This window comes from Nanorana parkeri, unplaced genomic scaffold (assembly GCF_000935625.1).
Source record: "Nanorana parkeri isolate BGI_ZX_2015 unplaced genomic scaffold, ASM93562v1 scaffold535, whole genome shotgun sequence".
Lineage (NCBI taxonomy): Eukaryota > Metazoa > Chordata > Amphibia > Anura > Dicroglossidae > Nanorana > Nanorana parkeri.
The window spans coordinates 996764-1012531 of record NW_017306803.1 but is presented as its reverse complement, the minus strand read 5'-3'; the positions used below and the strand labels follow the sequence as shown (position 1 = coordinate 1012531).

Sequence of the window (15768 nt, the reverse complement as noted above, 5' to 3'; positions counted from 1 at the left end):
TCTGTTCGTAAATGACTGACACACTTTTGACATTTTTCTCTGTTGTCCTCTTCCTCCTGACGCCCTCCGAGCCGGTCCCGGGCCGCAGATGGGGCAGCGGATCCCAGGATTGAAGGTGAGGTGTCAGGGGAGGGGGGCAAAAAAACCGGCGGCGGCGGCCGCGCGTGGGGGGGCGAAAAAACTAGCACATATAGGGGCGCGCGCAAGCAGAAAAAAAATGCCGTCTGGAGACGGCAACCCGCCAATGCAGCAGTGCCGTCCGTCCGTTTTTTTACAACGGGCGGATGGCAAGTGGTTAAATGATGTTTTTGTTCTTTCCTGTCCGTTTCAGCCTTCTCTCAGGGGTGCGGGTGATCGTATTCATACGCCGCCGGAATGGATCCTGTATGTGTCCCGGCCAGAAAACCCGCACCCCTACGGACCTGCAACTGAGGTGAGCGTAGGGGGGCGTACGGCCGCGTAGCCCCATAAAGAAGGACGGGGGCTGCGTTCTAATCACAAGCAGCACCTGTCCTTCCCGGCAGCTGCTTGGTAAGGCCCCGCACGCAGCATGGAGCTATACGTGCAGGCCGATTCGTGTGTGAACGGGGCCTAATGCTAGAGGGCAGCCGCTGTAATCTATAAACGGAGGAGCCACATGTTGAGTTTCATCACCTGGGCAATTATACCGAAAACACGATTTGCTAATTAACCACTTAAAGACCGGGGTGTTACACCCCCTTCCTGCCCAGGCCATTTTTCAGTATTTAGCACTGCGGTACTTTGACTGATATTTATTCCGTCATGCAACACTGTACTGAAATGAATTTTATACAATTTTTTGGGGACAAACATAGCTTTCTTATGGTGGTATTTACTCACCACTGGGGTTTTATTTTTTACTATATAACAAAAAAAGTACCCTAAATTTTGTAACAAAAACTTTCCCTATGAAATGTTATGAAACATTTATCACCCCAAATTTTTGGTAAAATATAAAAGACGGGGTCACGTCAGGTAAATAGACACCAAACATGTCGAGCTTTAAAATTGCGTGTGCGAAATAGCAGAAAATGACCACACCCAAAATTGGCCATAGTCCCACAAGACTCCCCTCTGGCCATTCAGGTACGGGAGGTGGTTAAATAAATACAGATCTATTTCTGCAGCAGTTTTTATAAGTGACATGATTCCTGAAACATACTAGAGGAATTTATGAGCTGGAGCAGACATAATATGGAGCAGTTGCCCGTGACCACCAATCAGCTTCTCTCTTCAGTTTGTTCAGTTAAGATTTGAAAATGAAACAGAGAGGCTGATTGGTCGCCATGCACAGCTACTCCAAAATTCTGCAAATGTACAGATACCCAATAACAGCCAATACTTCTGGTTTCCAGTGGTAACTTCTCCATTATTGTCCTCATTTTGGTATTTATGATTGTAATGCAGTCACATACCTGCCTGCATGCATGTGCAGTAATAATTACACCCTCTTCTGTGTAGCTTTACATAGTAAGTGCTGCAGCTAAAGTACCCTTATAAGAGCTAACTCATTTTGATTGCATGGATCTTGTCAAACCATGAAGTGGAGAAGGCTTGACAGCCCACCTGATACGATGCACAGCCTCCTGAGACCCCCGCACAGCCTCCTGAGACCCCCGCACAGCCCTGGTGAGACAATGCACAGCCTTATGTGACCCTGCACAGCCTCCTGAGACCCTGCGCAGCACCCCTGAGATCTTGAGGAATGCTGAATTAAGATTTACTTGCTTATATGAACGCTAGATGTGGGGTTGCCCGCTGTCCGGGATTCACCCGGACAGTCCGGGTTTGGAATCTTGTGTTAGGTTTTCAGACGAGCATAGCCCCGGACACAAGATGTCACAATTTCAGGTGGACAGGGGCAACCTCAAGGTCCTGGTGACAAGTGCAGGGGGGAGGACCCTCTGTTGTGTGGGCGCAATCCCGGCAGTAGGGTGGGGCTGCCAGTGTGGGAAAGGATCAGTGCTCTCATGGGCCACTACAGGTACGTGACTGTGTGGCGCTTGAGGGGTTAATCAGGGCCGGCACTAGTATGTGTGTGTTCCTTGATGTGCCTCGATAGTTTGTGAACTGTCACAGCACTACTGTTTATGGGGGGGGGAGCCCAAAAAAAAAATCTTGCACCAGGGCCCTTTGTTCCTTAGCTCCGCCACTGGCACTACCTCCTGGTTCCGGTGGAGCAGCGGGGGGGACGCTGAGGAAGAAAGAAGTCCACCAATGTTTATAAACTATCTTTAAAGTGTGGAAGCCCCTTGTGCGTGATTAAAGTAGCTCTCCTCATCTAGCGATTAGTTACTCTGAGCCAAGGGAGTAGCGCAGATCTTAGGCCCAGGTTTATATTAAGAACTGCTATCTTTCATTCATCTAATCATTGATAATGCCTGACCAGCAGAGCATGTCAGTCTGCTTCCCTTTATCCATCCCTCCAGGTTGTGGCTCAGTAAGGTTGCTGTGTATGGGACTTTCAGTCGACGTTTGACCAAACGAGGTATCCTTACCAAAATTAACCTCATGCTGCACTAGGGGGTATGAAGTAATACCTTCCCTGTGCACCATTAACAGATCCCTTATCTAATTGGCAGATGATGTCAAGAACTCCGAACTCTTCGCTGTAGACTGAGAGTGACGCCTGGAATTCAGTACTGACTGCCATTTTAGATACCAAACCAACCCCGCAGCCTCTCCTCTCTCCGCAGTTGTGGTTCACAACCTTCGCCTGTAGGTCATGACAGTAACAGTCATAATTAGTCCAATCAATGAAGCACTGAAGAGGCGATTGTCCACAAAGGACATGCAGGGAATCACCTTTTTAGTAGGTTGTTCCACAATCCAACACTTTAGCCAAAGTGTTCTGTGTATCTGCATGGATATGAGGCTGATGCACAAAAGCAAGTAAAAAAAGAAAGTATTCAGTGCTGCGTCACACATAAGGGTTCAGAGTGTGGGCCATCTGGTCCACGCAATTCACCATATGTTGGTAAACACCAACAACAACCACGTCACAAGTATAGGATTTACACCAAATGCATAGTTTGGGCTAAGATCTCCACAACCAGTACCAGAACCGGAGAGCAAACAGAGATTGGAACAAGGCTAAGGTACTTGTACATAGTTTCCTTGAATAAGAGGGGCATCCTCCACTGGCAGCGTACTTACCTTGTGGAGGCAAGTAGGCCACTTCCACATTAAACCCAGTCCTTATATATAAATCATTAAATAAGGGTAACAGACTAGTTTGGAATATAGACGTCTGTTTTCCTTTCTCTAAATATGTGTCTTGGCTTCTACAGCAATCTTTAAAGAAGTGTAAGCATTTACACAGATAAGAGATTAAAAAAAAAAGGTATCTGGATTGAATTAAAATTAGAAAAGGGTGTATGTAGAGTTGAATAGGTTAAAAACACAGAGGAAACCAGTGAGTCTATCCATACAAATGCATACACAAGCATTCAACCCTAAACTATCTACTTACCCTAGTTTAAATATGTATCAAAGTTATAATTCATATACACAATTAATAAGCTTTAAATTAGGGACTTTAATCCTTGCTTGGTCAGGAAGCACAGGCATGGCTGCTCACTCTTCCTTCCATTATCTGCTCTGCTGCCCTTCCCAAACACATGGCTGTGTGACCTCAACTCCTGCCTCTCTCTATTTCCTGCCAACCTCACTTCATGTTTAACCAGTCCTTTCAGACTAGGTAGGCAAGTTCATTAGAACTGAAAAAGAGAAAGCCCAGCTACTAACTCAGGCTCACTGGAAAAATTTAATTAATCCTTTAACTTCCAAATTGGAGCTATAAATTATATTTTATATTTGGTATAAAAAAAAACCATCACTAATATGGCCATAGCTACAGAGAGCCAATGCCTACTATGGACTTAATAGAAGCAACAGACTGATCCTCCATCATCATTGTTCTGCACTCTGCATCATTCACGACAAATGTGATAAGCAGCCTACGAGTTCTATGGTGAGGGAGACATTGAGGGGGGCTGCCAAATAGGCTGTATGGACACCATCATTTACCCATAATGAAAGCCCTGAGTTTAATCAAGATGGCTGAAGATCCCGAACCTGGAAGAAGCCAATGAGAAGATGTAGGTACTGGCAAGGGAGCTTGAGGTTATTGTAGGGGAGGTAAGTATAGTGCCACTTCAAGGGCGCAGAGATGGGTTTGGAAAATGACACGGAGGCCATGACTTCTGATAGGGGGTAAAATTATACACAAACAAGATTTTCCCCTGTCACCTTCAAGGAAATCGCTGCATGCAGAGCAGGAGCCACGAAAGGCCTGTTGGCCATTCCTCTGTAGCATCGTGGTGAATACCCTGGGCATTGTGGACAATACAAAGGGAGAAACTACAAAATTGGAAGCTAGATGCCCACTGAGGCAAAGGAATCTCTCAGGTGAAGGGAGTTAATGACAGAGTGGGTGGATTCCATTCAGAACTTCTGGATGCCCCCACCTTGGCCTTGGGAACAGTGACCACGTTGGAGTAAAAAGCCTGGAACATTTCTGCCTCCATAACGGGGACTTTGACCCCTTGAGAGAGAAGCTGAAATGGCAGGAAACAGAGAGGAGGTAGGCAGTGAAACTTCAACATGTAGACCTGTAAAACGTCACTCTAGAGCCAGATGTTGGAAATGTCCTGTTCCCAGAGTGCTGAGAAAACTACAAGTGGGCACTCTCCTTCATAGAGAAGAGGGCCTTCTTCCTGCCTTGGCAGGTTTGTAGGTCCAGTTCTTGCAATGGAATTGTGTACCTTGCATGGGCATAAAACCCAATGTTCAGGAAAGGAGATGCACTTTTATTAAAGGGGGGGGGGGGGGGGAAAATTGGGCTTTTGTTAGGTTTCTTCTTCTGAGGTAAGAAGGTACTCTCTGCCCCCTCCATGACCTGCCTAATGTACACATCCAAGGATTCCCTGAAGAGATGCCCTCCAGTGAAGGGCATGCTCTCTAGAGGGGGTTCTGCCGACACACACTTTAGCCAAAAAATCCAACACATGTGGTTCGACAACAGGTTAATTCAAAAATCTGGCAGACAGAATCTGCTTGGCCATCTACGCAGCAGTGGAAAAGCAGAATCAGTCAAGATAGATCAGGGGTCCCTAGCTATAGCCTTGGACCAGACCAACAAGGTCTCACACACAAACTGTATAGTATATACAGTAATATAACTTTAAGAAAAGTATCCTTAGTAGGATACTGCTGGACAAACATTTACGGGGAGAAAACTTTTATCATGGTGATCCTAATCCTTATATAGCACAGACAGCATGAGCAAGTGCACTGGAAAACTTTTGGCAGGTTTTGGCACTCCTAGGGACCCCAAACACGTGACCTTTGGGAGAGCCGAGAAAGGCAATTCTAGTTGCAAACAAATGCAGACCACATCCACAAAGACAGAAAATGTGTCTTTTAGCATAGGGAAAATTTCAGACGACAGGTCCTCTTCATGAGAGAACTGGAGACAGTTTCTTGTTCCCCGTATTCTCAACAAGCGAACACACAGAGAATCAGATGGGACCTCAGCGGGAGCAGGACAGGCTCACTTGTGGCACCTGCGGCTAGAAGGATAAGCTTACCCATTTTCCCCCAAAAATCCACCGTAACAGTAGTAAACTCCTCCTTAGATAACATATCATAATATTGCCAGAGGGGAACCAAAGATGATCCTGAAGCTAGCAGTGGAGAAGGGGAGCCCAACAAAGGACCCTCAAAGACCGCTTAGCTGAGCCACAATCCTGATGTGTGGCACTTGCAACCGTGGCCTCATATCTATGTTCACTCACCTCTGTACCCCCTGTAATCACGGTAGAGACTAGAGGTTGCCCGTATCCAAACCTGACAACAGTAGCAGATGACCCAGTGACAAGGTAGCAACCGGCAGCAGCGGTGTGTGGTGGGGCTCCCATTGCCCGGGTTTAGCGGCAGCAGCAGCAATAGGCAGCATAGTTCCCAGAGGCCTAGCAACAAGAACAGCAGCATATGTAAACTAGCTGCAAAGCATGCCTCGAAGAGGAGAGATGCGCAGTAGCCAGCTCATCGTGAAGAAATGGTACCAAGTTTACATTTGTATTTAAGCTATAAAAAGTGCATCTCTGCACCAAACCTTAGTACAACTGTACAGGGGCTGAGGACAAGAGATCCAGTCTTCGCACTTCAGGTGTGCATACCCCTGAGGGGGGGTTTTCAGCACCTAAGCGACTGAAAGGCAAACTCTCCAGAAATGCACAGAATAACAAATGACCCCCACTTTGGAACATGCGGCACCCCTGTTGATTAAGGCTTTTCTAGAGGGTTTCGAAGGCTTTATACCTCAGATTTTGCAGATGGCCAGAGAACCAAGTCTGGGAGGCGTAAATAGGCATACTTCAGAAATAAATGAAAATGAGATTTGGCAGACCTGTGCCTAGGTTTCTTACACTGAGGACAGTGGGTACTCTTGCCTCCAGTGACGTCCTTCATAACAATCAAGTGTTGGTTGGAGGACATGCCTTTCAAAGACTAAACAGGGTCTGCAGGCCAGCACTGTAACCAGTGCTCTAAGCATGTGTATTGATACCAATATGGGATACAAGCTGAAATGCTTCCAGCAGACCATCACAAATGCTCCACACGCTCTATCAGTAAAGGATACATTGCCACAGGAGAGAGATCACTTTCAAAGGATTTTGACCAACTAGTCACAGCCAGAAAAGGGTGAAGGGCAGGGCCTGCAAGTGAGAACGGAGTTCTAAAGGTTTGCAACCACCTTGGATCATTGGTGTCAGTACATTGGAACACCCTCCACTGTCCTAGTGGTTTCCCTGTTAAGGAGCAAGAGCGGGTATTGTGAAGAGACTGCGAACATGCTACAGGAGATGACCATATACTGAAGACACTTTACATGAGGCTGCTAGAGATAACTGCTATGGCAGCACATTTTCTAAACAATGTGGCCACACTAGTGCTTCCCACAGCCCCTTTAAAAATCACCCCATTTTCTTTGAATACAGATAGACTCCTTGAGGATAATCTCTTTAGACAGAGACTGGTGTAATTCAAAATCAGATAGAGTCACTGTAACCAATGGCTCAGAGGCTGCTTAGGATGTGGGTAGATCAGCCATAGAATTTGTAAGGGAAGGAGTAGGTGCACTGTGCAGTCACAAACTGAGTAAACTGGCCCACAAAGTGTTACGTAACTGTAGTAGAGACCCTGGGCAATAAAGCAGTGGGCTTGCCCCACTTGGTGGAGCTAGGGAGGACTCAAAGATGGGGTAGACTCTAGAATCAAAGGAAAACAGAATTCCAGAGAGCAGACATCAGCACCTTCATAAGGCACAACACAAACATTCCTGCAACCATCAGTGGAACATGGGCTGTTGTCAGCCACTGCAGCTTTACTGTCCTTTCTAGGTCTAGAAACATGTTGCAACCATATAGTGGTAAGACAATTTAGGCTCATGGTATGAGACAGGGACTCAGATACTCATGAAACCCAGACAGATGGTAGCAAGTAAGGGTCTGATAGCAGGAGGTGACTAAGGCCACTGTAGGAACAAACCAAGGATCCTCAGCATGCAGGAGTAGCAATGGGGAGATGCTTTCTTGTCACTGTATTGTCTGTACTGTAGTCACGGAGTGTGCACTACACTCAGCACATGACCTCAGTCAGTTCCAGTGTTAACCCCCTTCAGGGGCAGCAAAGGCAATTTCAATGTGTCCAGCAACCTATGCAAATGAGACTTCTACTCACAGTATTAAAAAAATAAAAAGGGAGGGTGTTGTAAGGGCTCCTTTGCAAGTATTTGCTGTACATGGTTAAGCTTAATGGTCTCATAACTACTGTGCTTCCCCGAAAATTAGACACTGTTTTTTTTTTTTCTGGCTCCAAAAAACACTTATTTTCGGGGTAGGTCTTATTTTTTTTTTAATGTACAACAATCCACACTTATTCATGTAAAAAAAGTCTACATGTATTCATGTACAAAAATATGGTGATCAGTACAATTGGGTGCCGTACCTTTCCAAGAGCAATTTGCTAACCAATCGCTGGCCAGAATGAGCAAAGCGCACTTTCACTATCGATTCCTCACAGGCAGAGTGCATTTGGCATCACTCCGCCTGTGACAGGAGCCAGCACTATAAAGGAGGCATCAGCTTATGCGGCTCCGGTGATGCCTCTAGTGCTGGCTTCGTTAGCACCGCTGATTCTCCCCTGCGGCTCTTCAAGTTCCCCCTTAAGCCACCACCGGCCCTGGGAATGGTCACAACTAGGTCTTATATTTTAGCAATTCCCAAAAATAGCACTAGGTCCTATTTTCAGGGAAACAAGGTATTATGTAGTTCCATCAGCCTCCCTAGACAGGTGTTTTGGTTGAAAGACAGATTTCCATTTATCGGTCACTATTACCCCAGAAAAGGCTTTCTAATTCCAGCTTTAACGATTCTTCACTCCAACTTCAATCCACCAGCAGCTCTTCTATTGTGGTCCAGCAACAGTTGTATGGATTGTTCCCTTACAAGCAAATTCTTTAATATATGGAAATGGTTTTACTAGTAACATACAGAAAAACCTGTTTTTAGTATGCCATAACCAGTTTTGAATTGTTGATAGTGACATTACCCAATTTAGACTACCAGTCCCATGTAAGAAAATGTGTTAGCTTTTTAACCAGTTGACATCCGCGGTGTTAAACCCCCTTCCCATGCAGGCCATTTTTCAGTATTCAGCGCTGCGGTACTTTGACTGACATTTATTCCGTCATGCAACGCTGTACTGAAATGAATTTTATACCCTTTTTTGGGGACAGATAGAGCTTTCTTTTGGTGGTATTTATTCACCACTGGGGTTTTTATTTTTTTTACTATATTAAAGGAAAAATCACCGAAATTTAAAAAAGTTTCCCCTATATTAAATGATAAAACATTTATTACCCAATTTTTAGGTAAAAGATAAAAGACGGGGTCACGCTCGGGCTATGGACCCGCTGATCGCCTATATGTGAAACACCCGGTACCGGGTGTTCGCATTGGACAGGTCTTTTCTGCCTGTGCGTGCCCGCTAGGGGGCGTGCGCGAGCAGGAAAAAATGCCGTCTGGCGACGGCAACCCGCCAATGCAGCAGTGCCATCCGTCCATTTTTCTACTACGGGCGGACGGCAAGAGGTTAAAAGACCCAAACTAATGTTTTTTCCCCTCAAGTATCTGAAAAACCATGGACATTAGGGAAATTGAAAAGAAATGTAAATGGCATTTAGGTTCTCAGTCAGTTACTGGGCTTCTTCATACCAGTCCCGTTGAGCTGCATTGATTGCAGGCTCAATGCCAGGGCACAAAAACTGTTTTCTATGAGCCCTATTTAAACCTGTTCACATTGCCTGTAGTTCATAGAAATAGATGTCTTTTTGCGACATTACAAAAAGAACAAACCCAAGCTAAAAAATGCTATGCATTGTATCAATGCAAGGCACCAGCCTCAAAGCTAAAACAATTAGCATGAATGAGTCTTTTATAAGAGATGCCTGTGTTTTTATAACCCATACACCTAGCAGCAGCAAACCCACAGATTAACAATCGAGAGGAGACAGACTTTCATTCGAAAATTAAAAAGGGGCCAGGGCAGGTTTAATTCCGTCACAGTGCTACTTTAGCACAAATGAGGGGGAATTAAATCTGTCTCGCATTGCTTGGTGTGCAACAATTGTTACACACCCCCAAGGTGTTCCTGGGCAGCAATAGTTTTGAAGCAAAGAACCCAAAACCCCTTAGTGTTTGTTAAAATGTCTAGTTTCCAAGCAATGCAAATCTTATATATATTTAAAAAAAAAAAAAAAATTGTGCTCAGATGTAATAGTCAGACAATTAAATTAAAATACCTTCTCTGCAAGCTAACAGGTTTTGTATCGTGCTTATCCTTCTTAGCTTATCTTGGCAATGCAGATGTCTTGAGGCAGTGAGAATGGTGCAATTACTACCTTTTTATTTGTGTTTGACTGGAGCCTGGAACATGTGTGAAATAGTTAAAGCACTCAAGATTATACCTTAAAAAGAACCTTAATTACCTATTTAGAGACCTACAGCATACACAGGCTAACATTTGAGATCTTCATACTGGACAGAATGCAAGAGACAACAGCTAGTTTAAATTTCAATTCTGTTTAGTCAGATAAAACAAATGTTTCACTGCTCACTTGGCTACATCTAAAGGAATAAAAAAAATCCTTTAAACTTTAATTATATTGATAAAAACTGAGAGCACAGCTGGTCATATCTCAATACACTAACACAGGTGACCAATTTTAGATACAACATACCAATGTAAAAGTGATAAAACAGCAATGTGTACAGTCGGCACATTGTTACAGTGAACACAAAATCCCCAATTTCAACAGACAATTTCAGGAGGGGAAAAACCCACAAAACACAAGATTCTAAATTAAGAAAAAAAAAAAAATTTAAAAATTAACTTTAGTTGCTCCTTAAAAGATCAATAGGTATCCCATTCAAGATCTGCACAGGACAGCTTAAGCTGAGCTTCATTCTCCATGTAATAACTAAACTTGGAACATAACAAAAAAATATAATTATCTTTAACATAAAGCAGTTATATTCATTCAGCTCTACTAATTCTGTACAATTCTCTTGGAGTTGGGGTATTCTCCGCAGATTGAGGATTCTTAGCGCTTCTGGTTAATATTAACAAATGCATCCAGAGATCCAGATCTTGGTTTGTAATCCATAAGCAACGAAAAGAGGAGGAAAGCGTTCCATGTTTTCATTGTAGCTGCTCTAAACAAAATTTTTTGGAATCCACTTAAGCCTGAAAAAGAAATTCATATTTTGTTCTGGATAGACAAAAAAAAACCTCAAGAAAGCACATGGCTTATTCCAAGCAGGAAATAACAGATTACATTGTTTAAAGTAACCAAAATGCAGTTTCTTTCTGATGAACAAAAACCTAGAAAATCAACCCTCCAAGTTGAAATCTTGTTAAATCATGGCATTCCAGTGTTACCAAGTATTACTGCTTACAACAAAAAGTTTCCCCAAATAATTATCAAGTCCTTTGCTAAAACCTTACTCTAACTGCCACATTTGCTTTGATAAGAGTTTGAAAGGAAGGGCCATCTCATCTATTTAAGCAAACACTATTGCCATTAGCATTAGACAATTCATGCTCAAAAGAAAGGTAACCAGGCAGTGATGAAAGTTAGGCATACCTTGCACTTGACAAACCTTAAATGAAAGACTAAGCTTTTCAAATCTAAACAGGGGGGGAGAGAAAAAAAAAACCCCCAAAAAACACAAAAGGTCTATAAACAGTGTACAAACGTGTAGTTCCGGAATAAACCTAAGTCACTCAAATAAGCAAAAGTTTTTGGGGGGGGGAGATTAAAAAAAAAAAAAAAAAAAAACAAGAATCAAAAATCCCATCTAGATTTGAAAAACATAGATCAGAAACACACAAAACCTTTCTCATTAAAATAGTTTTATTGTGAGAATTAGAAATTACTATAAAACAACCAGACTCAAGTGCAAAGAGCTAAATTTTAACACTGCTCTCTGATCACTTCCTCCTCTGCAGCAGTGTCTGTTAGAGCCATATATTAACCCTGCAAAAGAAAGAAAACATGTTCAGTGCTGGAGATTCTACTGATAACATTGCAGGCAATAGGGTAAACTCAATTTTAGGAAGTAACGCTTTTTATGTCACAAGCCTACAAACGGTTTCGCTAGAAAATGTGAAGGCAAGTAGGAAAAACCAAACCCACAGTTCACTAAATTTATTTAAAAATAAAAAATATTTACAAAAAAACGATTTCCACCAACACCAGGGTGGATACCGATAACTGCCAGGTCTCTTAACATATACAGTTTAGATAAATCAGCCATAAGTTAAAAACAATCTCCAAAACACCAAAGTTAGACCAAGAAAAATGGCTTGTAAATGAGCCTCACTCCTACTAGATTGTTTTTCAACTAAAATACTTAAAGCACATCCTTTGTTTCAGTTCTAGGCCATAACATCAAAACACCAGTTTCTGTCTATGCCTTAAATGTATTACACCTATGAAGCAGAGGAATGTTGGCTTGTTTTATTTTTTTTTAATCAGAAGCGCAGATAAAAAGAAAAAAGATGCAGGATTCCTTCATTCTTCACTAGTCTTAGAAAAACTTGCCAGAATACTGCTTCACACTATAAAAAAAGAAAATCTTACATTAGAACCCTTGAGCATGTGCCTCTCAATGTTTTAGAAGTCAAAACCCATAAGCATAATCTTCAGAATACTGCTTCACACTATAAAAAAAAAAAGAAAATCTTGCATTAGAACCTGTAAGTGCATTTTCCTTACATAAAAGATGAGAGAGAGGGGAAAAAAACACAAAGTATCAACGCAGTTAAACATGATTATTATGAGAAGCGAGTTAGTTAACATTTACAAGAAAAAAACCGAAACATGCTAGAGTATAAGCAGAAAAAAAAGGTTAGTAAATAGGAGAAAGCTGTGAAACGCTGCATGACATCAAATCAAAACCCATTGTAACATGTCCTGTAGAGGCATGGTCTGTGCCATATGGCAGACCGTGATTTGTTGTCATTGCCGTTATCTAAAAACAACAAAATCACTAGTCTTCCACACAGAACTAAACCAACTTCCACTGATTTCTTCTAGATTTAAAATTAATCTACAGGAACATTCATAAAATTCTGATTTAACAAATCTTTTGCAGTCGTTTCACGACAGAAAGTAGAGCTGTTAATTTTGTGAAGCAATATTAGTTTGACAGCATTATAAATTAGTATATACACCAGACAAGGAAAATCTAAAAAAAAAAAAAAAAAGGGAAAAAAGTTAAAGCAGTAAAAAAAGACCACATACAGATATTGTAAAACGTAACCAATGTTTAGTTAACAGAAACGTGCAAAACTCAACATGCCGGTAACTCGCCTGTTCTGAAGCAAGTATTGTGCATTCTGTATCTGGTCTTGGGTGCCAATGATGGTAATGATACGATCATCTGATCCTTCCAAGGGCTCATCAATTTTTATTGATGCTCCAGACTCATGACGAATCTGTTTAATCCTCTGACCTCCTTTTCCAATAATTGACCCTGCCAACTGCAGCACAGGAGTGAAATTCTTAGTGTATACACAGTTGAGAACATGCACCATTACATTAGAATATAAAAAGCACTTACATCTTTTGGAATGGTTACTTGTGTTGTTATGACAGGTCCGCCTATATCACCATATGATCCACGACCTGTGTGAGAAATTATATACATTACATATGCACATATTTTACATAAACGGTACTGGTGGAAAGGACTTCCTCCCACTACTCCGTTTTACACCCTACTAGATTAACAATTAAAAATTTAGAAAGCACTACTCACCATATCCTGAGCCACCCTGCAATATATTAGAAGAAAAAAAAAAAAAAAAAAAAAAAAAAAAAAAAAGAAGGGTTTTATTTTCCTGGGTCACAGACTATCAAGTTTGCTCTTGCAATAAACATCGGAAGCTCTGAACTCATTTGTTAATCTGTTATATTCATCACTTAACGATAGAATGTAGAAAACGTTTGAAATAAAAAGTTACAACATTTTGGCCCTAAAGGCTACTGAGTATACTTGCATTGATAAAATGTCTCACAGAGAGAAAACCGCTACAATATTGCTAAGATTATATATTAAAAAAGTTTATATGAATGCTAAAATTCAGCATGTTCAAAAAGTAGCTTCAGTAATACACCACTACTTCAGTAATATTGTCACTTTGTATTCATCAAGAAGTCAAAGCTTTATGGCAGATGCTACATGTCCATATACTGCCGTGAATAGGGGAGTTGCCCTGCACTGTAATGCGATCCATATACATTAGTACTGGATGTAAAATTTGCATGGTCAAAAAAAAAAAAAAAAAGCCTTACCATTCCATCATAATGATCGGGTCTACCTCTGCGATCACTACAAAAACCAAATTAAAATTATTTAACAAAAAACAGACTTAAGAGTCAAAACCATAAAACAAATATGCAGTTCACTTCAGCATGAATACATAAAAAATTTACTTACCCTCCTCTTGGTGGTGGGGGTGGAGGAAGAGGAAGATTGCGTGCTCTACTGCCACCTCTACCACCACGACCTGGAGGAGGTGGGAGGGGTCCTCGCCTAGGGCTCATATCATCATAGTCTCTTCTGGACTGAGGCATCGGGCGACCACCAGGTCCTGGAGGCATTCGATCAAAGCCACCTCTGGCATGCATAGGGAATCCCATAGGCCGGCCTCGTCTGTCATCAAACATCATTGTAAAACCACCATAATCATAAGTCTCATCATAGAAGTTAGGATCATATGGCTGAGCCCGTCCTTTAATTGGAGACTGTAGGGGGGAAAAAAAATATTTAAGCACATAGAATATATAGTTGTACATTAAAGCTTGAGCAACTAATTTACACTTGCCTCAGATATAAGATCAAGGATAACTTTGATGCATTCAACAACTCTATCAGGCTTTCCTCCAATGAGCACAACACGATCTGTAGAATGAGGGCAACACTCCTGGAAAAGCTTAATTGTAGTCTGTGTATTCTGTAACAATAACAAATAGTTTTAAAACCACAAAATTCAACTGCCAGTTTTCCACAACATTCAATATTTGAAGATTTAATCAAATTATTGCTATACATCCCAATAAACCACTACAAATGACTAGCACAAAAGTCCAAAGTAGATCACTCCATAGTTGATGTGAATCAAAAAATAAAAAAAAGATTAATATAGTAAATACCTCTCTAAGTTCCTTGATCTTTGCACCTTTAACACCAATAATGCCTCCTGCCAAAGACTGATGGATCAAAAGCCTCAACTCACAATCAAAATCATTTCCTTTGTAGTGCTGGTACTGCAAAAAAAGAAATGCAGGCATATAAATATGGTTGCCAAAGATAACACAAAAATATACAAGTACATAAGTATATTAAGTAGGGGGTAAAATTACCTCTTCTAATGTAGGAATGATTTTCTTCAAAATTTCTCCAATTGTTTCAATGTCTGCACTTATACTCAGTATACTGTGCAACATATGACAAAAAAGGGAAAAGAAAAACATGTTAAAACACCCAGCAAGAACAAATTGAGAATAGCAGCACAAACAAATTGCCTTTCTTTAAAGAATGTACACATGCATGTGTTTTCCTTTATATTTTTCTGGCAATTTCAATGCAACTGGGTAGTAAATATTTAGATGCTGGTAAGGCAGGGGGACTCTGGAAGGACTCAGATAAAGCGGGCAAAAAGGCACAGAACTGGAAACAAGTGAACGATTAAATTCCCCGTCACCACTATTTTAGGAAACCCTTACTATTTGAATGAGACTTGCGGATTTCAGGGAAAAGTTGGAAAATGCAATTGGTGGACATTGTATGGATGAAACCACTTAAACTTGAAATACTAATGGGCTTTGAAGAGAATAAACACAAAAAGCAACATAAAAAGTGAAGTGAAAGAGTGATTAAGAGTTAGCACTTCATTAGAAAAGAAAAATGAAAAACAGGCAATGCTGAAGGAGTCAGGTGGGCCACGAAGACAGAAACCACTTAGAAAACAGCTACATATATGTGGAAAATAAAACAACTTTTGAAAGCTATGCTTGTTCCCCTTTTCTACTGAAATTAGTGGATCCAAAAGACCATAACTTACGTAGAAGATCAGTGAGGGAAGAAGAAGAGGGGGAAAAAAAAAAAAATT

At 41.5% G+C, this 15768-nt stretch overlaps 1 protein-coding gene across 1 annotated transcript in view; it reads right to left on the bottom strand.

Annotated features, from left to right (window-relative positions):
- Positions 1 to 10069: 10069 nt before the first annotated feature.
- The window catches only part of HNRNPK (heterogeneous nuclear ribonucleoprotein K), a 10170-nt gene continuing 4471 nt past the window's right edge, over positions 10070 to 15768 (bottom strand). The window contains exons 6-15 of the mRNA XM_018561631.1: positions 15020 to 15092; positions 14810 to 14923; positions 14482 to 14610; positions 14094 to 14401; positions 13949 to 13985; positions 13413 to 13428; positions 13215 to 13279; positions 12965 to 13134; positions 12233 to 12312; positions 10070 to 10833 (exon numbers count right to left, since the gene is read on the bottom strand). Of these exons, the coding sequence (XP_018417133.1) occupies positions 12273 to 12312; positions 12965 to 13134; positions 13215 to 13279; positions 13413 to 13428; positions 13949 to 13985; positions 14094 to 14401; positions 14482 to 14610; positions 14810 to 14923; positions 15020 to 15092 (952 nt within the window). The 3' untranslated portion in view covers positions 10070 to 10833; positions 12233 to 12272. The remainder of the gene's footprint in view (positions 10834 to 12232; positions 12313 to 12964; positions 13135 to 13214; positions 13280 to 13412; positions 13429 to 13948; positions 13986 to 14093; positions 14402 to 14481; positions 14611 to 14809; positions 14924 to 15019; positions 15093 to 15768) is intronic.